Source organism: Sarcophilus harrisii, chromosome 2, assembly GCF_902635505.1.
Source record: "Sarcophilus harrisii chromosome 2, mSarHar1.11, whole genome shotgun sequence".
In the NCBI taxonomy this organism is placed as follows: domain Eukaryota; kingdom Metazoa; phylum Chordata; class Mammalia; order Dasyuromorphia; family Dasyuridae; genus Sarcophilus; species Sarcophilus harrisii.
Window position 1 is genome coordinate 366,826,644 of NC_045427.1, and position 24,734 is coordinate 366,851,377.

At 32.3% G+C, this 24,734-nt stretch overlaps 1 protein-coding gene across 6 annotated transcripts in view; it reads right to left on the reverse strand.

Moving 5' to 3' along the window:
• VRK1 (VRK serine/threonine kinase 1) overlaps positions 1 to 24,734 on the reverse strand; it is a 114,043-nt gene that overhangs the window by 19,594 nt on the left and 69,715 nt on the right. For 5 of the 6 annotated variants that reach the window (XR_004232103.1, XM_012550489.3, XM_012550492.3 and 2 more), the window contains exons 4-11: positions 23,884 to 23,953; positions 23,349 to 23,436; positions 15,377 to 15,485; positions 15,187 to 15,279; positions 12,087 to 12,219; positions 11,093 to 11,213; positions 10,696 to 10,754; positions 6,922 to 7,100 (exon numbers count right to left, since the gene is read on the reverse strand). Coding sequence is in view for 4 of the 6 variants with exons in the window: in XM_012550489.3 (XP_012405943.1) it covers positions 6,922 to 7,100; positions 10,696 to 10,754; positions 11,093 to 11,213; positions 12,087 to 12,219; positions 15,187 to 15,279; positions 15,377 to 15,485; positions 23,349 to 23,436; positions 23,884 to 23,953 (852 nt within the window). In the remaining 2 variants the exon portion in view is untranslated. Of the gene's footprint in view, positions 1 to 25; positions 105 to 6,921; positions 7,101 to 10,695; positions 10,755 to 11,092; positions 11,214 to 12,086; positions 12,220 to 15,186; positions 15,280 to 15,376; positions 15,486 to 23,348; positions 23,437 to 23,883; positions 23,954 to 24,734 lie in introns of all 6 variants that reach the window. The other variant, XR_004232104.1, reaches the window with a different exon arrangement.

Here is a 24,734-nt window from a genome sequence, read left to right on the forward strand (position 1 = left end):
ATGTGGCATCTCTGCTGTCTCTCACCTCTGCCTTCTTGTCTCTGCCTTCTGCCTTCCCACCTTAGGCTGTTGGCATCTATTAAAAATCACACCAAAGTGGCGAGCTGCCAATAGAGAAAGCATTTAGAGCACACGCATGAAAAGGAAAATAGTTATATAATGTGTATATAATAAATCTGTGCATGCATTGAGATAATCTTGCTAACATAAGACACCACTGTTAATTTATTTTACATAGAATCCTGTTTACATCAGAGAAGGGCCACCTTAAACAGATTTTGCTCCAGTCTATGAATCTTGCTTTTCTTGGGCATTTTAACTCCATCACTACATGGAGAAATTTATGAACTCACAAGGAGGTTAATTGAATTTTAGAAAACTTAAAATATCCCCTGGAGAAAATTAAATAAGGCTAGAAAGGAATAAATCTTCATCTCAGTAGTACTTAGTACCTCCACTGGTACCACTGGCCATTTATTTGATCCTTACCACAAATCTCTGGGAATAAGAACTCATCCTCATGATGAGGACAATTTGAGAGAGGTTAAATGACTTGCCTATGATCACACATCTAGTTAATTATCTCAAAGTCAGGTTGTTTCCTAACATAGATATCTTCAAGTACCTTCTACTCTAAAAGAGTACAAGTCTTAAAATATTGTATTTCCATGAGCAAAACTACTGGAATCATGCCCAATAATTTATGTGGCAAAATTGGATATAATCCTGAATTTTAAAACTGTATATCTGATAAACTTAAAAAACTTTCAGAATTAGTAACAAAAAGGAAAGAACTCGATGGAAAATTTGATATAAAAAAATCAAGAAATAAAAGGAAAATATTACAGACTAATAATATTAAAGCACTCATTAAGATCAAATTACTTGCCTCATATATGAAAAAATTATCATTACTAAAGTAGCTTGAAAGAAAGTTTGAGGGTGAGTTGTATATAATGGGGTGATTCTAAAAAAAATTTAGTAGGAAATGCAAAAGGAAACAATTATATTATTAAATGCAGTATGAAACTAAGAACTAATACAGAAGAAGCAAGTGAGATGGAAGGCTTATAATGTTGGAACCTTACCCTCATCTGAGTTGAATAAGAAACTACATATAAATCTGGAAGGGTATATAAGTCTTATGAACACACAAAGAGATGAGAAAACTGGAAGACAAAACTGGAAGACAAGTGAGGGAAGAATTTTTTATGGTGATAAATGGATTGAAACTGGGGGTTGGGGAGGGAAAATACAAGGTAACAAGGATAGAATAAAATGAGAGACTGAAGGATAATTTCATAAAGGCCTGGAGAGGCTTACATGAACTGATTTTACATGAAGCGAGCAGAACCAAGAGAACATTGTACATAGCAACAAGATTATGCAATGACCACATCTCTTTCTTTTCAAAAATGAGAAAATGAGATGATTCAGATCAATTCCAAAAGACATATGAAGAAGAAAGCCATCTGCATGCAGAAAAAGGACTATGGAGACTGAATACAACATAGTATTTTCATCTGTTGCTATTGCTCCTGTTTGCTTTCTTTTTCTTTCTCATTTTTTCCCTTTTTGATCTGATTTTTCTTGTGCAACATGATAAATGTGGAAGTATGTTTAGAAGAATTGTACATGTTTAACCTATATTATAATGATTACTTGTTGTTCAGAGCAGGGGGGGTGGGGAGGAAGAAGGAAGAAGAATTTGGAACACAAAGTTATACAAGGGTGAATGTTAAAAGCTATCTTTGCAAGTATTTTGAAAATAAACTATTGTCAAAAAAAGAGAGGTTAAGAAAAAATGATAAATATAAAAGATGAACAAAAATTTACAAATAATAACAGTAACAGAATAAAAAAAAATATGTTTTAGCATATGATTGAAATAGTCATAGTAGTAGTATTAGTAGTAGCAGCAGCAACAGAAGACAATGATGGAATACTACTGTCCTATAAGAATGGATTAATTTGATAATCACAGAAAGGTATGGAAAGACTTGCACAAAATGAAGAGCAAACAACCAAGAGAACACTGTATGCCATAACATTTTTAAGAAGGACTTTGAACAACTAAGTCATTTTTATAATTATAAATACACACACCAAAAATAAAGGACATATGAAGAAAGATGTTATCTGCAGCCAGAGACAAAACTGAAAAGTAGAACTATGTACAGATTTTGCATATACAGATCAATGTGTGTATAGCTACCTATTTGTGCCTAATGTAGTCATATGTGGGGTGGGGGCAGTAGGGCAGGGGAAAAAAAATTTACATGACAATTTTATTATATATTTAAAAGGAATAGCAAATTATACAAGGTAGATTTTTATGTGCAATCTTTTTGTATTTAATTACTGTGTTATGAAAAGGCTTATTTTGAGAAGTGAAAATAAAATTTGTAAATAAAATTTAAAAATTTGTTTAAAAAAAAGGGGGGGGGAGGAATTCTGGGAAGCTGTTAGAATAGGTTTGTAAATTTTTAAGCTCTCCCAATTTCCTACAAAAATAGAACAAATTTGCCAGGATGAACATAGAGTGGTTTAAAAAAAAAAAAAAAAAAAGCAAAACTTAGGGCAGAACAGAGGTCCTCCAGATACAACCCTAGAATATCTGAAAAAAGACCTCAGGCTAGAGATTAATCTGTCTGAAGTGCAAACACACATTCGGGCTAGTTCCACAGAAACATCAAGTGGGGACCCTTTGGGTTAGCTAGATGTAGATGGAGCCTTAGCAGGAACCACAGAGACTTTCATCTCCCAGACACTTAGTTAGAGTGGGGATCTGAGTTTCTGGAAGCTTCTAAGAACCTCAGTTGATTAGGAATGTCAGGCCCAGCTGTGCTGCTGATAGCCTTGGGCAAGAAGGAAACAGGACCCTGTGAGTGCTGAGGCAATGAAGCAGGGATTCTGCTGGATGCAGGCACTTGCAGAAGGGTGGAGCTCTTGGTTTGGGGTTCTTGGTCAGAGGGGAGGGAACGTTGAAGGGAAGCTAGAGACACTACCCTTCCATCCCATGATTAGAGGTGCTTATACTAATACCTCTTATTTAAAAAAAAAAAAAAAAAATGAACTCTCAAAGAAGAACCCCATCACAGAAATATATTATGGGAACAGGGAAGACCAGAGGAGGAAATTTTAGTTTAAAAAAAAAAAAAAAAAAAAAAAAGGCAAGCTTCTATCCCAAAAAGTAATGTGAAATGGCTCCCTGCTCAGAGAAAATTTATACAACTCAAAATTTAAAGAAATTAAAAGAATTTTTAAAATTAAATGAAAGACACTGAGGAAAAACAAAAAAATATTAATAAAACCATCCAGGAAAAACAAGATTATGAAAAAAGTCAACAAACTAGAAAAGGAAGTAAAGTGTCTCAAAGAAAATAATCCTTTGAAAATTAGAATTAGAGAAGGGGAATCAAGAAATAACAAAAAATTATAAATAAGAAAAAAGATTAGAATGTGATTTACTATGTGTTTAAAGATTCACATCAACAATAGAGTAGCTCAAAAGAAAAAGTGGCAGAGTTAAGGTAAAAACAGTTGGTATACAAATGAAGTGCAAAGGAGTAAGACACAGAGGTATTTGAGGGGGGAGGAAGGCTTGTAGTTCTGAAAAACTACTCACATCAGGAATGGGTTCAATAGGTAACACTACATTTTTATCATGAAGAGTATAACACCTTCCAAAATCTATAAAGAAATGAGGAAGAGATGAATGGATGGGGAAGCAAAGGATGAGGGAAAAAAACAAGGGAGGGATTCTTGGGTGGGGGGGAGGTTAAGTAATAGTAAGGCAACTTAAGGAACAGAATTTAATTAAAAAATCAGCAGAGATGGTAAAGATGTGGGGGGGAGGGTAATATGTACAAGTGTGTGTGTATATGTGTAGATCTACATATATAAACACAAATATATATTTTCTTAACTATAGCTTGCTTATAAGATGTGCAGCAAAGAAACAAAGAACAATTTACAGGAAGTAAAGGGAAAAAAAATGAACATTCATAAATATAATTTCTTCTACTAATATATATACTTTCTTGATCTGATCATTTGTTGTTATATATTTTGAATCTTCCCTGATGTTCTGCTGGGCATATCACAACATTGTTTTGTTTGGTTTTATTTTGATTTGTGTTCCTTTTCTGTTTTTCTTTTTTTAACTTTTTTTAAATATAAATTTAATTAAAATTAAATTAATTAAAAAAAAAAAAAGCAGCCAAGAGGAACTCCAGGGGTCATTTTGATACTTAGATGGTGGATCACAGTAAACAGCTCAAGCAAGGCAATTCCACTCAGGTAAAATCACATGTAGAGAAGTTGACCTCTGTACGGAACTGAATGCAGAAAAGAAAATTGGGAATTGTCAAGGTTTTGAAATGAAGATAAGGGAAGAAAAGCGGGCTCATATAAATCACCTCAACTTTATTAATAAAGAAAGAGCAAGATTTTCAGCTGAGAACCTAATGAGATGAAGAACTGTAAAAGACTTAAGGAGAAATGGTTTGGAATAGCTTCTGTGGGGAGTGATTGGTGAAGAATAAGAAAGAATGTTTTGCTATAATAATGATCCAGTTAAAGCTAGATAACACAAATTTGGAGTGTCCCCAATCAGTAAGGATGTCTGATGACTTCTAGGCCCATCCAATCAACACCAAGAGAGTAAGAACATTTCAATGCTGATTTTACTATGTAGTGGGAGATGAGACTGGTTGCTTAAAGCCTTAAAGGCTTTTGTTTTAACAATCAAATTCTTCTTTTTTTTAAATTAACAACAAATGCAGTAAAATCATATTCTTTGTACACATTACATAGTTGAATGATATATGGTCTGAATACAAAGTAATTTACAAACCCCCTAACAGATATACTTAGATGGAAGTGCGTATGTCTAAACACAGGAGCTAAAGAAATGGATCAAACATATAGCAAAAGGGATGCATGGATCAAGTCAGTGAGTCAATAAATATTTATTAAAGGCTTACTTTGTGCCAAGGACTGTGTAAAGTTCTAAAAATACAAAAAGAATGGCAAAAGAAAATCTCTGCTCTCAAAAAACTTCCAGTAAAATGGGAAAGACAACATTTATGTCAATTACATAAACATAATGTATGTTTATGTAATTTATGCAAACAATGGAAACAATTATATAAAAACTATATATAGGATAAATTGGAGATAATCAATAGAGGAAAGGCATTAGATTTAAGGGGAATTAAGAAAGATTTTTTGTGAAAGGTGCAATTTTGAGCTAGGATCTGAAATTAGTCAAGAGGTAAAGAAAGATGTGACATAGGGTCTGACTTGCATTTTAGAAAGATCAACTGAATAAAGGATGTGTTGGAATGGGGAGAGACTGGTTCTTATGACATATTAAAAGAACCAGGGGAAAGCCTCTATGAGTATTTTTGCATCTACAGAGATGCTTATAGAGATCTTATATGCTTTATGGAGATGATTATCTTAAATATAGATGAGATCTATAGAGATGGACAATAATAATTAGCACAAAATGAAAAATTATGGAAAGGCTGTGAACTGCACCAATAAAAGATATAGTTACGAAGATGAGATCACACAAACACTTAAATAAAATAAAAATATATGGTCTTTTTGCCTAAATATTTAAAACCTAAATTCTAACTAAACTAAACTAAACTAGTTAACTAATTTAACTAAAATCTTAGTTCCTTAGCTAAATTACTAATTTGTTTATCAAAAGTGTTGTATTAACTTTCTGACTTTCAGTATAATTTTGAATATCTTTTAATATAGTGCACTGTTTCAAAGAAAAGGTCATGCATGTGTGCATATAACATGAAAATCTGTATATTACATTATACCTAATATACATGCTAAATACTATAATGATTATATACCCATAATATATATATTAACATACTACCTCCACAAAAATCTTACTCTAACAGATCATTGTATAGTGGTAACCTTGTTTTTTAAAAGCAGGGCACAAGTTTTGGCACATACTAAACCATGTGTGTCAAGTATGTCTGTATTTCAAGAAACAGCCTCCTTATCAGATCAGCCATAGAGAGATAAACTTTTCTTAAGATTTCATTAAAAGAAAAGCTCCTTACAAGTAACAATTTTTATTTTATTGTGCGTATATGCTTAGCACAACATCTGACACATAGTAGTTACTTAATAGTTAACCAATTCTGCAAGAAATTCAAAAAGACTATCCATTTAAGAAAGGATCTATTTAAAAAAAAAAAACTACTACTGAAAGTAAATAAGTATATTACATACAATAAAGATTTGTTCTTTAAAAGGAAAATAAGAAAGCCCAGAGAAATATTTTTATTTCCCACAATCTTTCCATAAAAACAGCTCAAATTGTTCACCATTTATTCTACAAATTTCTTTCGAAAATTCCTGCTTTATATAGAAAATTTTATAAAGCAATTTTTCTATGAGGAACACAAAATATTAAAGAATAAATGGCAAACATTCCTTAATCCATATAAAAAGAAAGGAAAAACAGGAAACAAGATAAGAATGAAGGAATAGCTCAGAAGAACTAATACATATACTGACAGTAATAAATTTCCAAAAAGTCTCAATCTTTGCAATTCAGCCTAAAATGTTAGGACCTCAAATTTTAGTGAAGAAGTAATTAAGTGATTAACGTAGCAATTTCTGTAGTATCATACCTAGTAACTGTACACAGTTATCCTTTATACAAATGATTATGGACAATTACATATGAATATTAAGCTAACAAATGTTTTCTCTTGTAAATGACAAAAATAAAGATTTGACTAATTAATAATATATTCATTAAAGAAACAACATAATTAAATCACTCTCACAGTGCTTCTACAATTATGAAAACTAATTTCAAAATCATTAATAACCACTTTTAAATTCACACATTTTTTTTTTATCAGAAATTACCTTTAGTCCTATTTTTGTTAGCAAATCTCCATTTTCCAAGATGCACAAGTCCAGTTTGCCATCATCCTTATTTCCTGTAGCCTTTAGCCCTTGCAAAAGAATTTCTCGTAAATTCTGATAATGAGGTTTTTCTGCGTAGCCCAATAATTTCACTTCTTCCATATACTTAGCAATTTCATCTAAAAAACATACATATATTTCTTTTTTAATTGATTCATTTACCATAATCAATGATCACTTGCCAACATAATTCAATTTATTATATTTTTTGTTATTATATTTTCAACCTAACTAAATTTACTATATTTAGGGTTCTGTAGTCCAAACCTGTTCAAGGCATTAATATATTGAAAGAAATTCTCAAAATTTTTTAAATCTATTTACCTAAAGGAAAGTACAATTTGGATTTAGGAACTATAGGGTCAATAACATTTTTAAAAATCCATTTTCTTATATGTTTTCACAGCCTCGACATCGATAGAAAGATTATTAAAAACGCTTTTATAAAAATAACAAGAAGTTTTTAAAGGCGAAATAACATTTTTCTTTAAACTACAAAAAGTACTAGTTGTAAAAATAGAAAAGCTAATCCATGGAAAAGATTAGATAAACAAGCTCCAAAAGCAAGTGAACACAATAGTGTAGTGTTTGTTAAATTCAAGAATACCAATTAATTACTGGGGTAACAACTCTTTATTCAACAAAAATTGATCAGAGAACTGGAAAGCAGTTTGCTGGAAATTAGGTCTAGATGAACATATTTTATTTACTCCAAAGACACCGAATTTGAAATAAAAATGTAAAGATAAGTCAGGGCCTTGCTATGAAGGGTTGTAAAAGCTAAATAATGGAACTTCCTCTTAAAATGGCTTATATGAACCATCTCAGGAGAGTCTAGCTCTTACATGTACTCTAGTAAACAGACACAAGCTGAACAATGACCAAGAAATCAAAGTAAAATATAGTAAATGCCTTTATCTAGGCAAGATTCTAAGGACTGAACAATGAAGATCCAGGTTAGACAGCACTTTAAATAGAAAAATAGGGAACCAAGAGTCAATAGCACTGAGAACAGATCAGCAATACCCAGATCAAGGCACTCCAGAAGCTTCAAAAGTTCATAGCATAAATAATATAGGTAGCTGAACATTTCAAACATACTAGCACTCGAGTGGACATACACCAGGGCCTGTATCCCAAAGACATCATAAAAAAAGGGAAAGGACCCACATGTGCAAAAATATTTGTGGCAGCCCTTTTTATAATGGCAACAACTAGAAAGTGAGTGGATGCTCCTCAATTGGAGAATGACTCAATAAATTATGGTATAGGAATGTTATGGAATATTACTATTCTATAAGAAATGATCAGCAGGATGATCTCAGAGAATCCTTGAGAGACTAATATGAACTAATACTAAATGAAGTGAGCAGAACCAAGAGAACATTGTACATCGCAACAACAAGATTATACAATAATTAATTCTGGTGAGCATGGCTCTTTTCAACTGTGAGGTAATTCAGGTCAATTCCAATAGATTTGGCATGGAAAATGTCATCTGCATCCAGAAACAGGAGTGAGGGGACTGAGTGGGGATCACAACATAATTTTTTCATCTTTTTTGTTAGTGTTTGCTTACTTTTTATTTTCTTATTTTTTTTCCTTTTTGATCTGACTGTTCTTGTGCAGCATGATAAATGTGTATATAAAATTGTACATGTTTAATTTATATTGGATTACTTGCTATCTAGGGGAGGAATATAGGAAGGGGGAGAGAAAAATTTGGAACACAAGGTTTTGAAAGGATGAATGTTAAAAAATTATCCTTGCCTATATTTTGAAAATAATTTTATTAATGTATACAATATTCTCTTGGTTCTGCTCACTTCACTTAGTATCAGTTCAGTATGTCTTTTCTGAAATCAACTTGCTCATTATTTTTATAGAACAATATTATTCCATTATATTCATATACCACAATTTATTCAGCTATTCCCCAATTGATGGGCATCCACTCAATTTCTGGGTTTCTTGTCACTACAAAATAGTCTGCTACAAACATTTTGCACATGTGGGTCCTGTTCCTTCTTTTATGGTTTCTTTGGAATAAAGACCCAGTAGAGACATTATTGGGTATGCAGTTTTATAGTCCTATGGGCATAGTGGAATCAATTTAGTAAAAACAAATGCTAAAAATTATCTTGACAAGTAATTGTGAAAAAAAATAAAATAGTACTAAAAGCTTTATTTCACAACAGTTCTATTGCTCACTTACTATCCTAATTACATCATATAGGCTATTTTCTAATAAGTTTTTTAACTTCTACTAAAGGAGTATGTAAGATACAAAAGATTGCTAAAATGTACTACAGAAGAAAAATCTTGTGATAATCAAATGTATGTATATGTATGTGCATGCATGATATATACATGCAAGTATGTATATATAAACGTATGTCTATAAAAGGGATATAGGTCATTATCCTGATGTCCATTGGATGCCATGGAAAAGGCCTCAAGAAATCAACTAAGTGAAAGACCCACGATTTCGTGGGTGGCTTTACTTGCAACTCTAAGCTCCAAAAATCTCTCACGCTAAATCAGTGTCAGAGAGCTGAACAAAGATATCAATCATATGAGGTTGTTGTTTGTCTTGCAGCTATATAGGCTGCCATGAAGAGCTAGTAAGTGTTTGAGGATACATGTGAATTCAGATCTTTCTGACTTCAGACCCAGTCTCTATGAGCTGAGCCATCCAGCTGCTAGGGTAACCTATACATCAAATAAAATAAAGAGGAAAGGTGTCTATATATACAAAATATTTATAGCAGCAATTTTATGGGAGGGAAGGTGAATGCAAGCATGTATTAAGAACCTATAACTGTGCAAAACACTTCAAAAATATAGCATTTGATCCTCACAACAACTCTAGGAGATAAATTCTATTACAACTGAGGAAAATGAAGACTAAAGCTTTGCTACTTTCCCAGCCAGTATGTGAAGCTGGATTCTAACTCAAATTTTCCTGACTCCAGTTCAGTGTTCTAACCACTTTGCCATCCAAATGTTCCAACTCCAAAATTGTAAACCAAGAGGTTACTTCAGAATGGCTAAATAAACTGAGGTATATGATTTAGTTGAATCTTTAAAAAAAAAAAAAGAGTAACATGGAAACTTTCAGTCAAAACTAAGACCTTCATGAATTGATGAAGAGTAAAGTGAGCAAAACTAGAACAATCTATGTAATATTGACACAAAGAAATAATTTTAAAAGACTTTGAAAATCCCATCAACACAATGAAAAACTATGAATCTAAAAAGAATGAAAATGAAACATGCTTGACCTTCTGCCACAGAAGTGATAATGAAAAAGACATACATTTTCAAATATGATCAGTGGGGGAATTTGTTTTGCCAGACTATACATGCATAAATTTTGAGCATTTTACTTTTCAGAATTTTTAAAAACTTGATCAACTGGGGAGGAAAGTAGGAAGTAGCAATAGAAAGGGGAAAACTTTGCATCAAAAAATAAGCCCACTCACCATTTGTATTATCACTAATTTTTTTAAGTCATAAATTACCTTGCTACATTGTTTTTATTTTATGTTTAAGTTTATAATACATGTTAATTTCATTGTAATAATTTAAAAAAAAAAAGACTGCTTTCCATAATTCTTAAGTGTTCTCACAATATTTTACTAAATTTTTGAGGTTAAGAGAAATTACACTGTAATTACAATTTTTTCCCCCAAAACAAAAAAAACTTCCTACCTGGCTTATTTTTCTCAGGAAAACACTTGTCCATCAAATTTGCAATATTTTCTCGGTAGCTAAGAAAGATCAAAGAAAAGAATAACCATTTAAAAGTCTCATGCCACAAGTAGATTGTTAATATTAAAAGAAAGCAGAATAGCATATTTAGGATGGACTTTTATGATATCCTATATTTCCTAATGGTTTTTCTTTTTATAAAAGAATACATAAATAAGGGCATATGCTTAGTCTACTTAATTGTTTGTATTTAAGTTACTCTTAGTTAAAACTATTTATCCTCTCATAGCAGAAATTAATCCAAATATTCTTGCCTATTTTAACTTTAAAAAATGTAAATTTCAGAGACAATTCTATTACAAGTAGTCTAATAGAAAAAAATCACATTGTCCTCCACCTGATTTTGGAATCTCTGACATAGTTAGGATCTTTCAAATTGTCTTCCCAAGGGAGATGGCCACTGAGCCACTGGATCATGCAGTAACCTAATATTTCCAAGTCACCCCGTCTTGATGGTGCTGAAATATAAAACAAGTAGAGGATTAGGCATGATGAATATTTTTAAGTAATTACTTCAAATATGACAAATTAGAAAAAAGTATATAATCTTTTTTTATTATAAATATTCCATGCATTATTTAAAGGAAAAATAGGAATACTATAAAAAACTGACTTCTCTTCATATTACAGAAATCTGTAATAATTTCAAGAACCAGTTTTGAGATAAACAGATCCCCCAAAAATAAAATTTAAGATTTCATCAATATGCTGGTTTCAGTGTTATTCTTAAGAAACATTGGTACAAAAGATCATTTAGTTTTTTAAAGGGGTACACTTTTTAAGTATTTATGATTACCCAACAATACGAATTGAAATGTCCTTCAAAAAGATATTTACCTTTTTTATACAATACCTAACTGGTAAGTATAAGCAATTTTCAGTAAGAATTACTTTTTAACATTTGGGAACATTTGGTCAAATTATAAACAAATTCTTAAAGAAAATTCAAGAAACCAGAATTTTCAGGTTTACAAAACACCTAGCAAAAAGAATTTTACTTTAGTATTAAAACAATTCTTCTAATGTTACTATTATCCCCATATTACAGATAAAGAAACTGAGGTAGATGCTAAATGACTTGCCCAGAGTCACAAGGCTAGTAAGTATCTAAGCTAAATTTCAATTCAAGTCTTCTTGACTGCAGCTCCAAAAAGTGGGCCATCTACCTGTCACAGTTAAAAATCTTCCCCATTTGAAAGAGAAAAACTTCATAAAAAGTTACCTAATGCTAACCTTATATCATTTACTTTTAAAAGTTCTAAATCAAAAAATTAGAACTCAAAATACTTTAGCAGTTTTAAAAAGACTAACCTTAATTAGTATTGACTTACCCACACCCTTATGCGCATCAATACTTGTATACTCAATGGTTCCATCATGACACCTTTTAGGGTCTTCTCTGTATTCTTTATGAACTCCGTCTGGACAATATCGGTAAGCGAGGCCATAATCTACTAAATATACCTATAAATTCCCAAATATCACACTAATATTAAATCCAACCATATATACACACATACTAACACACACACACACACACACACACACACACACACACACACACACACACTGTCTCTCTCTCAAATCCCAGAAACAAAATACAACAAAATGTCTTCATATCCCAAGAGTGAATTAATCTAATAGGTTGTATATGGAGTACACTCCTTAAAGATAGCTTAAGCCAAAACACAATTTTTTCATTCAAAAATAATTTATTAAATAATTACTACAAAAATTGTGTGCTAGAGACTAAGGGAGGTATAAAATTTAGACAAGATGCTATTCCCTACTCATTTCAACAACTAGCATTTTGTAATCATCTACTACAGACCAGATACAGTACTAAGTTTTGCAAATACAAAGACAGTCCAAAACCAGCCCTTGTTTTCAAAGAATTCAAGTCTAAAGAAAGAGATAACATGTACAACTATGTACAAAACTATGTAGAAAATAAAACATGGATAGTTTCAGGACTGGGAAAGGCTTTTTTGTAGGGATAGGATTTTAGCTAAGACTTGAAGAAATTAGGAAAACTTGAAAATATATCAGAAGAGCAAGGCATGGAGGACAACTAGTGGAGGAACACTAAAGAGACCTGTGTCACTGAGTATACAGGGGGTAGGAGAATTAAGAATTCTAGAAAGGTAGGCATGGGCCAAGTTATAAAGACCATTAAACATTAACATGTTTTATGTTTGATTCAGAAAATGATAGGAATTCACAAGAGTTTGTTGGGTTAAAAAAGGGTGACATATACTTTAGGAAAATCATTTTAACAGCTGAGAAGACACAGATGGAAGTAGAAAGTGATATGAGGCAGGGAAACCAACTAAAAGGCTAATATAATAATCCAGGTATGAGATTATAAGGATCTACAACAGAGAAATGGCAGTGTCAGAGGAGAGAAATAGGAGAGAGGAGGGGAGTTGCAAAAAAATATAAACGAGATTTGATAAATGACTGGATGGGAGAGAGGAAACAAGGATGACACCGAGGCTGCAATTCTGGAGAACTAGAAGGATGGCAACACCCTTAAGAGTAATAAGGAAGTTAGGAAATTGGGAGGGGGGGAGGGAGGAAGGGGATCCTGGGGGAAGGGTGGAATATAACTATATCAGTTTTGAATGTTTTGAGTTTAAGATGTCTATGGGACAAGTATATTTATTGAGATCCAAGCTAGGGGCAGTTAGGGGGCACAGTGGATAGAGCACCAGTCCTGAAGTCAGGAGGAACCCAAGTTCAAATCTGGTCTCAGATACTTAACACTTTCCAGCTGTGTGACCCTGGGGAAGTCACTTAACCCCAATTGCCTCAGAAAAAAAAAAAAAGACAGATCCAAACTGAGCAGTCTATTCATCCTAAAATAAGCTCCATTTCCCAAAGAATATTATCTTTAAATTATCTTTATTATATTATCCTTTATGTTAATCTTTATATTATCTTTAAATTAATTTGGAAAATCACTCCATAGGTATCTACAAACTAAAGACATTGATGGTCTTGGTCTCGAGTATGTTTTGAAGCTGAAAGCCAATACAATTGTGGAAAGTCTGTTTGGATATTTAATTCTGGCCAATTGGCACAGGCTGAACTCCTTATCTAGAATGTCTCTGCCTCTTGAAATACCAGCTTGGCTTCAAGAATCACCTCCAGAACTACCTTTTTTTCTGCAGGAAGCTTTTTACAATTTCCCAGCTGCTATTGCCTTCCCATCCAAGTAGACCTGGCATCTGCTTTTTGTATTTTGTATTTAATAAGTGTACACATGCTGGCTCTCCCATTAGAATGAAATTTTCATGAAGATATGGATTGCTTTGTTTTTGTCTTGGTATTCTCCACCTCTTAGAATAGTACCACATTGTTAGTCTATAAATAATAAATGTTTTTGTGTAACTGTGATCTTCATTATCTACAAACACTGGAGGGGGATAGGAGACACCATTCATATCTCAGGACTTGTTATACTACTGGCTGTACTTTATTCCTGCAATAATTCATAGCCTTCCATAACTTCCCCAGAATATGTTTGAGTTGTGTGGGTTGTTTTCAGCTTTTAGTAGCACAGAGGTAATGTACATCACACAATTATTCATTTAGATAGTATTAGCTTCTAAATATTGCTAAATAAATGGATATAGAAGATATTGGGTGCCTTTGTGATCCTTGGAATTAATGAAGTAAAGAAGAATAATCGATAAGTCTCTTAGATCAACTAAGAAACTATAATAATTCTTTCCATATTAGTATTTCTACAGCTGAAAATTCTTCCTCTCTCTAAGTCAGTCCAATGCTACTTTTATCAAGTATAGAAGAACATAGATATAAGTGAGAAATTTATCTACACCTCATTACTCTGCCAACTATATCACAAGTATAGTAATGTTAGTTTTTATTCTTTCCTTAAAAAGTTAAAAAAATTGTGGAGGGAAAGGAAGAGACCATGAAAATACACATTTGAATTCTAGACACTAAAGAGTATAAAAAACTAGACAGCTGAGATATTTCTGTAAAACAACTGATTTGAATAATCAACATGTTAAAGACCAAATTTTCCAAGTAAGAGAAGACTTATATTTGATGGATTTCTTGAACAAAGGAAATGAAAAAGTGACAAAGCAGACAGGCAAACATAATTCATTGGTGCACTATATAATTTTAAGCTTCCACCCCCAAATAGCTATTTGAAATTCATTTTGTATTCGCAAGCACTCTTCCTGAACATTATTTAGGGCAAAATAGCCAACTTGATAAAGTGTCAGCAAATTGCATCAAAAATATAGAATGCTAACTAGATAAAAGTGTCAAGTAGAAATATTATTATTACTATATCCACTTCTAAAAAGTTAAACTTCTGCTGGGGTTCAAAAGTTCAAAGTAACTTGATTTGGTGAATAGGTCTCAAATAAAAAAGAATTAAAGTTATAAAACTACCTGGTCAGGATTCTTGTAGCTCAGAAGAAGATTTGAGGCTTTGATATCTCCATGTACATATTCATGCTCATGGATATATTCCAGAATATCCAGCTAAAAAAGTCAATAGAAATTAATGTAATACTAATTCCAACCAGCAGAGGACATGTACTGAACTTAAAGGTGCTTATTCAATATTAGAAACACTTACTATTCTTAAGCTTAGCAGCAAAACACTTTTCCGCGAAAATCTTTTGGCATTAGCTTCATACAACTTCTGAAGATCACTCCCAAAGCGATCCATTACCATAAACCTGTAACTAAAGGCAAACAAAAAGTCAACGGAAGAAACACAATTTAATGAACTATTCTTGCATTAAGAACCTGTACCTCTTTAAGGAAAAAGTTCTTAATAAAATATCTAAACACAAATGTCTGAAAAACAAGATCTTCCCTTTTAAATTTTTGCCTCAAAACAGCCTGACCAAATAGGATATTTACTGACTTGAGAGAATCCTGTATATTCAATATCAAATGGATTCACCCTGATGAAAAGAACATTAACCTTTTGCCTTTTGTGGAGTCCCTACTACTCCTTTTATAGGATTATTTTCATGTAATGGCTATTTTAAAAGATTTTTTCTTTACCTCACAGCTGCTAGATTTTTGTACTACATCAGAAGATATCAAATCTTTAATATTTAGATTCAATGTGGTATCTTCAACAATAGGGCAAAATAGTTAACTTGAAGTGTCAGCAATTTGTATCAAAAATATAGAATGCTATTGTTTGCGCTCTTAGGGAGGAGGGGAGTAAGAGAAAGGAGAAAAAAATTGAACTCAAAAATCTTTCAAAAATTAATGTTGAAAACCATCTTTACTTATAATAAAAAATAATGTACTGCTAAAAATAAAAAAATTAAAAATATAAAATATTAACTAATTAAGTTTTCACTATATATTAAACAACAAATGCCCTGTAAAATTAAACTGAGTTATAAACACATTTCTTGTTTTTATTCTGACTATTCCTTTTACCTTCTGTATTTTTCTGAATACTTAACATACAGGATACAGTGGAAAAATCATTAGATTTGGAGTCAGAGGACCTGTTTTCAAATATCAGGTCTGCTAGTTATTACGTATGTGACTTTACACTTGTCATTTCATTTTTCTGGCTTTCTGAGTTTTTTTTTTTTTTTAATAATCTGTAAAATAAAGGAGCTGGAACAGAATTAAGCTGAAAAAGAGGCAGAGATTTAAGTTTAGTATAATCCAAGAGTTTGATATGACTGACAAAAACTAATGCAAGCTTAAGCTACAATTAATAATTCCATCCAAAGTAATTAATGTAAAACTTCTTTTGAAAATATAGCTTTCTCAATAATCACCCTTCTTGATCTCTCTGCAGAATGAGACTATTGACTACCTTAGCCTCTTGAATTATGTCTCCTTTCTGTTGTTTTGGGTTTTCTGAGTTTTTTGTTTTGTTTTTCTTTTTTTGCAGGGAAAGGGTAGGATCTGTTCTCATTTGATTCTTATTCCCCTTGTCTTTCTACTGCTTCTCAATCTCCTATCCTGAATCTTCATTCATGTCATGCCCAAGGCTCTTATTTTATACTAGCTTTTCTTGCTTTTTCTCTTTCTACATACTATCACTTTTATTTTGGTTATTCCTTTCTTATTCAAATTTAAATCAACTTTTTTTTTTTATTAAATACTCTTTGTATCTCACTTGTATACTTATCATGGATTATTCCTTAATTTATGTATGTATCTGTTATATCTCAATTACCATGGGTTTAGTTATCATTTCTAGGCAGATGGCTTCCAAAATCCATATATTCAAGCTTCTTCTTTTTCCTTAGTCCTACTCTACCAACCATCTATTGCAATTTATCTCCAAATTTGATCCTTATTAGAAAGAAATCAATGGGCACATACTCCTAATGTATATAATTACTTGAAAAGTATGCATGTATATTTTTGTGCTAATAATTTTACATACTATTAAAGCTAGGCAAAAATCAGACATTAAAAAGGATGAGATAAAAAGGATGAGAAATATTTTATTCAAAAGTCAAGAAGGAGTCACTAGAGCTTATTAAATAGAAGAATAATATGGTCAGAGCTGAGCTTTAAGAAAACTATTTTGGTAGCTGTGTGGAAGATGGATTGGAAAACAAGAGGCTTGAAGATGGAAGACCAACTAGGAAGAGACTACAATTAGTTTAGATAAGAGAAAATGTGGACAAAACACAAAAGTTCATGCTGTTTAAGTAGCAAAAAAAGAATAAAATGTATAGTCTTTACACTTTTTTTTCTTTTCTTGCTACTTTTTATACCTTTCATGTACTTTCTCCTTCAACAAAATGTAAGAGCCTTGAGGTCAGAAATCATTTCATTTTTTTCTGTATCCCCAACAAATAGTACACTACTAAGCTGTAAAATTTTTCTTGACTTTTAATTTTTCATGCGTCCAGTATTTTTTGTTTCTTCTTGTCCCTGTTAAGTATATGCTTTTAACAATACCCTAATCCATCTAATTTGCTTGTTCTAATCTTCTCAAGGTTTGGAATTCAGAAAAGTCAACTAACTTCTAACACTGTGTAAGTGAGCATAGTCTGTGTAGCTAAGGCATTTTGGCTATGAATAAAGTATATGAACTTCACAGCAGAGACTTTGGGAAAAACCTATTTTGGCTGCTCAGAGATTTTATTTTCCCCCTACTTACTCAAATTTAAGACAACAAAAATTTACTAGACATTCCCTGTATGTCACTTGTGTACTTATGGATTATTCTGCATTGTGATTATTTACACATCTGTCTTATCTCAAGATTATGACCTTCACGAAGACCTTAACTAGGTATTTCCTGCAATGTTCCTCCCAAATACCCATATACTATAAAAGTTTAATATTTAATGAATTTAATCAAGAATTCACAAAATACATAAAAATAAATAAAAGATCTTTCATGAGAAAGGCTTCAGAAAGTAACACTTGAGTTATGATGGAACCAAAGGACTTCTAAGAAACAGAAGTAGGAAAAGAGTGAATTCCAGACATAAGTGAAAAGCAAGGCGAATGCGTAGAAACAGGAGATTGGACTGACATAGAAAGACAGGACATTTCCCTATAGATAAGAACAAGGAAGCCAGTTTGGTTGAATCATAGAATATATAAAAGGAGATAATATACAAGGTAAGAAAAAAATGCAGTCCGGTTGTTATGGGCTTTAAATGACAAAGGAATTTATAATTTTTTTTTAAAACAATAATGGAGGGCTACCAGTGCTTATTAAGTAAAGAGATGACATGGTCAGGACCATGTTTTAGAGGAAAACTACTTTGGCATGGATAGGAGAAATTTAAGACAGGGAAAGTACCTAGGAAGTATTCTCACAGTCTAGGTGAGAACATGAACAAGAGCATGAACAAGTGTGGTGATTATGGGAGTAGAGAAAAAGAACAATGACCATGTTTTAGGAAAACTACTTTGGCATGGATAGGAGAAATTTAAGACAGGGAAAGTACCTAGGAAGTATTCTCACAGTCTAGGTGAGAACATGAACAAAAGCATGAACAAGTGTGGTGATTATGGGAGTAGAGAAAAAGAACAATGGGGAGGATGTGAAGGTAAAAACAATAAGATTTGCCAATTCATTACACTGTAAGCCTGTGATGTTAAAAATGACAACAAATTTTTGAATATAAATGATTGGAAGGATAATGGAGTGCTGAATAAAAAGAGGGAAGTTTAGGAGAAAGATAGGATCTAAGGAAAAGGAGAGAGGAATATGTTAAATTTGATAAGTCTTCAGGACATCATTTTGAAATGTCCAACAGATAATTCATGTTATAGGACTAGAACTAGGGAGAGAGAATAGGACTGGACACTGAGCACTGGAAGTCCTCTGCATAGAGATGATAATTGATGTGAGAAATCACCAAATAAGAAAGAAGAGAGAAGGAGCCCCTGAACAAAGTCTTGAGATAAACTCAAGGTTTTATAGGAGAGGACATAAATGATGGTAAAGAGGAGTGAAAAAGAGCATTTTGACATAGAAAAAAATAGAAAGTGTTATCATGAAAAATAAGAGGGGAAAATATTCCAAAAAATAGAATTGTCAATAGCACCAAATGCTGCAGGGAGATTAAGACACCATCAGATTAAGCAATTAAAAACAACTAGAGGAAGTGGGGGAAAGGAGAGAAGGAAGAGGAGAGAGGAGAGAGAGCGAAGAAGGGAGGAAGGGAGGGAAGGAGGGAGGAGGAAGGATCAAGGAAAGAGAGAAGAGAGGGAAAAAGAGAAAGAAAGGGAGAGAGGGGGGAAGGGAAGGGAGGAATGGAAAGAGGGGGAGGGCAGGGGGAGCTTATAGTTCATCTCTGAACTCCATCTAGCTGAAGTGATAGGATGTGGACTTCAGACAAATAATTATTACTCAAATGGATTTCATAAGTTGAATGTTCCTTCCTGTAATGCAGATAATTTATCCATGTCTAGTCATTCTGTACAACAATTTGTGTCCTTTTCAAAATTTACCACATCCAATATACTAGAGGCCAACTCACTTTTCTCCAGACATTGCAAGAATACTGGTGGAACTCTCAGGCTGTCTGTCTATATTCTCTCACTCATACCATATAACCAAGCTATCTCCTATTGCTATCACACTTGGCATCTTTTATTCTTGCTCTTTTCAGTCTCTCTTTTTTTTTTCCTTTACCCTTCTAAGTCAAAATTTTTTTTCATTATGAATTTAACAAACTGATGTTTGTTCTGATGTTCTGATGTTAACAAACTGATGTTCACAAATGTGAACATATCAATATACAAAGAACAGAAAAAGACTGTACATGAAACTGTAAATTAGTACTATATATAGTTTGGTCTTTTTAAGTATATACTACCTACAAGATAATATTCAACACTGCCTGACTTGTCTGTGTATCCTTCTGGAAATCTTTCTGCTTTCTTCTATTTTTCATGTTTCAATGATGCTTTTTTTTCCCTCCATCGCAATCCTTATTCTTTCATTCCATTTCCTTTCATTTCCACTCTATTTTTCATAACTCACTCCCCATCAAAAAAAAAAAACAAAATCTCTCCCTTGTAACAAATAAGTATAGCTTCACAAAACAAAGTCACACTTTAGCTATCTCTGAAAATGCATGGCTCATTCTATACCTCTAATATGTCAGCTCTCTGCTAAGAGAAGGGAAGCATGCTTCATCAATAACTTGTGAAGTCATAATTGGTCTCTGCAAATTCTTACATGTCAAAAGTTGTTTTCCTTTGCACTATTATAGTCATTAAATAAACTGGTTTTCCTGGATCTCCCAATTTCACTCGACATCAGATCATACAACTCCTATCATGTTGTACTGCATCTGTGTCTTTAATTATATCTTATACTGCAATAATATTCTATTATATTTTATCACTATTCAACTGATTGTCACATGAATTTATTTTGAGTTTGTTTAGGTTTTTTGTTTTTTTGTTTTTTTGTTTTTTGTTTTTTTTTTTGCTACAACAAAGTGTTGTTACAATTGCTTTTTGTACACATAAATCCTATGCTTTCTTCAGTCTCATTTGGAGTATGTGTCCACTAGTGGTATGCATGGGTTTAAGTATATTCTAGAATGGCAGAAACAATTCACAGCTCCACCAATTGAGCATTAATGTACCACTTCTCCCAAAACTACACTAGCAATTGAAATTTGTCACCTCTATTAATCTGATAGGTTTGGAATGAAACCATAGAGATGTTAGAATTTATTGCATTCTTTATTTTTAATGATTTTGTAAGCATTTTTTATAGAGTTGTTGACAGCATATATTTCTTCTTTTGAAAAATGACTATCAATAGCCTTTGACCACATAACTATTGGGGAATGACTCTTTTTCTGTATATTTTTATAAATTCTGAGTTGCAATATGCTTCCAAATAGCATCATTAATCAACAAAACAAATATTTACTAAGCATTTACCATGTACTAAAAACACTGTTAGGCTCAGCAGAAGTACAAGTACATTCTAACAGTGGTAATAAATCCTTTATAAAATAAATATAAAGTTAATACACACATACATACTTACAATCAAGATACTGTACTGAGAAGACATCAATAACTAGATTTAGGCCAGGAAAGGCTTCATAAAGAAAATGGTACAAGATTTGTATTTCAAGAAAAAGTCACCCTTTATAAAGCTGATTATGATGTGCAGAAAACATATTTCAGGCATGTGGATAATCAGTGTCCAGACACAGAGATAAGCAATGCTATATATGTCTATAAGAGAGAAAAGTCTAGTTTGGCTAGATCAAAGAGTGCCAGAGCAGTTTTATCCAATGACGCTGGAAAGATAGGTTAGACCAAATTACAAAGGACTTTAAAAGATAAATACAGGAGGGGCAGCTAAGTGATTCAGTGGATAAAGCACTAGCCCTGAAGTCAGGACGACCTGAGTTCAAATCTGGTCTCAGACAGTTAATATTTCCTAGCTGTATGACTTTGGGCAAGTCACTTAACCTCAATTGCCTCAGGGAAAAAAAAAAAAAGATAAATATAGGAGTCATGTTACTCTACAGGCAATAGGAAGTGCCTGACATTATCTAAAAAGAAAAATGATATAATCAATTCATACATGAGAAAAATCACTGTAAGCAATGTGAAGGATGGATACAATGTTAAGACTTGAACTGAAGCAAGATCAATTACAACACTACTTCAATAAACTAGATGAAAGATGATCAAAGTTCAAACTAAGGTGACAGCTCTGTGAGTAGAGAAAAAAAGATCAAATGTTAAAAATATTATGGAGAAAAAAATTATCAAACTGTGCATACGCTCCCTTTCATCTAGCAGTGTTTCTACTGAGCTTATACCCCAAGGAGATACTAAAGAAAGGAAAGGGACCTGTATGTGCCAAAATGTTTGTGACAGCCCTTTTTGTAGTGGCTAGAAACTGGAAAATGAATGGATGCCCATCAATTGGAGAATGGTTGGGTAAATTGTGGTATATGAATGTTATAGAATATTATTGTTCTGTAAGAAATGACCAGCAGGATGAACATAGAGAGGCTTGGAGAGAATTACATGAACTGATACTAGGTGAAATGAGCAGAACCAAGAGATCATTATATATGTCAACAACGATACTGTATGAAGATGTAATCTAATGGAAGTGGATTTCTTTGACAAAGAGACCTAATTCAGTTTCAATTGATCAATGATGGACAGAAGCAGCTACACCCAAAGAAAAAACACTGGGAAATGAATGTAAACTGTTTGCATTCTTTGTTTTTCTTCCCGGGTTATTTTTACCTTCTGAATCCAATTCTCCCTGTGCAACAAGAAAACTGTCTGGATCTACACACATACATTGTATCTAGGATATACTACGACATATTCAACATATATAGGACTGTTTGCCATCTAGGGGAGGGAGTGGAGGATGGGAGGGAAAATCGGAACAGAAGTTAGTTGAGTGTTGTAAAAAAATTACCCTGGCATGGGTTCTGTTAATAAAAAATTATTATAATATAAAAAAAAAGAGAGAAAAAAATATTATGGAGAAATATTGGCGATGGAGAAGGGGGAATAAGGAATCAAGGCTAATAATACAAAAGTTACAAAGCTGGTAATATTTTTCAGACTGCTCCATTCTAAGTCTTAGAGACATAAAATAAAGCTATAGATTATTGGTATTTAAAAAATGGTCTTTGTTTCTAATCTACAAAATAATAATTATTATTATATATATATATATATTATTAATAAAATATCATACATAGTGAATAGTGTCTGGGCCTGGAGTCAGAGAAGAACATAAGCTCAAATCTGTTCAGACATTAGCTGTGTGACCCTGAGCAAGCCACTTTATCCCCATTTCCTTCAGTTCATCATCTATAAAATGAGCCGGAGAAGGAAATGGGGCAATATCTTTGCCCCAAAAAATTTACAAATGGGGTAACAAAGAGACAGACACAACTGAAACGACTGCACAACAAAATAAAATATCATAATATCCTATGTATAAAGTCAGATAGTCATTAAGCTTGTCTATCAACTGTTACCTATCATACTAATTATACATTGTCATAGTTGGAATTTATAGTTTTAAAAAATTAGTCATTAAAAAGTTTCACAAATACCATGATACTTATCTTTACCTGTTTCCATTTTTGTCATGTAATCCAGTACCCCAATATTTAGGAACACCCAGGTACTTCAGTTTATGGGAACGAATCCACTTTTGAACTATAAGTTAAAAAACAAAAATCTGTTTTATATAAATCTAAATAAAAACTTCTTACCAAAAAATTTATAAAGTCATATCAAACTATTTGTTAACAAGTCAACAGTCAAGAAAATAAAGACTGAGAGTTAATTACTCTTCTGAAGTTAACTTAGTATCTAGAAGTTTGGGGAAAATTTTTATATGTATCCCCAACAAAGGCTAATTTGGCCAGATCACAAAGTATAGAGGGGGAGTAATAGAAAATGAGACTAGGAAGGTAGGTTGAGGTCAAGTTGTGTAAGTCATTAAGAGCTAAACAGAGAAATTTTTATTTGATCCTAGAGGTAATAAAAATGTTAAAATAAATGTTTTATAACAAAATAAGATGAAGTCTGGGCTCGGGTAATATAGATAGAACTGACATATAAAAAGAAAATTCACATTAAAATATGTAATAAATTTCTTACTTAGCTCTGGTTTCGCAGCTCTCTGGTAGAACTTTAATTCTGTAAAAAGAGGTCCATTATCGCTTGGTTCCTTAAAATACAAATTATTTATAATTAGTTCTATTATTTTAAATTGAGATTTTCTCTATTAAAAACAAGAAATTTATTCTAAATTTGATTTATCTGACATAAAGGTAATATATATTGGTAATTAAGCTTATCCTTATAACATTAAATCCAGCATAGCAGAACATATTTAAATGTGTTCAGAATATTCTAAGTCTTACTTGTCCCGTAATTCCTATTTTTACAAGGCATAAAATGGGTAAAATCAATTAAGTGGGCTCAGTCTTCTAACAAGCTTTTATAATTTTTTAAATTATTTATTCATTTTGTTTTTACAACATTTATTTCCCAGTTCATTTCTCAGCTTTTTATTTCCCATATCTATCCATGAAAATACTCTTGCAATTAAGAAAAAGAATAAAAAGCAGTTAAGAAAAACCGACATCATACTGTCCCAGTTTGACAATATATGAACTATTGTATACCAATAGTTTCACTTTTGTAAATTAAATCCTGATCAGTAAAATCTCATTTCATTCGATTTCAGTTTTATTGTCATTATGTAATTTTTCTACTTTTGCTCCTTCATTCTGAATCCATTCATATAAGTCTGCCTATGCTTCACCAAAGTCTTTGGTTTCCTCGATTTTGACAATGCAGCCATATTCCATTATATTTCCTAATTAAAGAGCATTTGAATCATACTTTATTTTAAACCGACTTTGACATTAATTTTAGTCTGAAGAGAGGTCAACAATACATTAATTTTAGTCTAAAGAGAGTTCAACAACTGTATAAATGCCAAC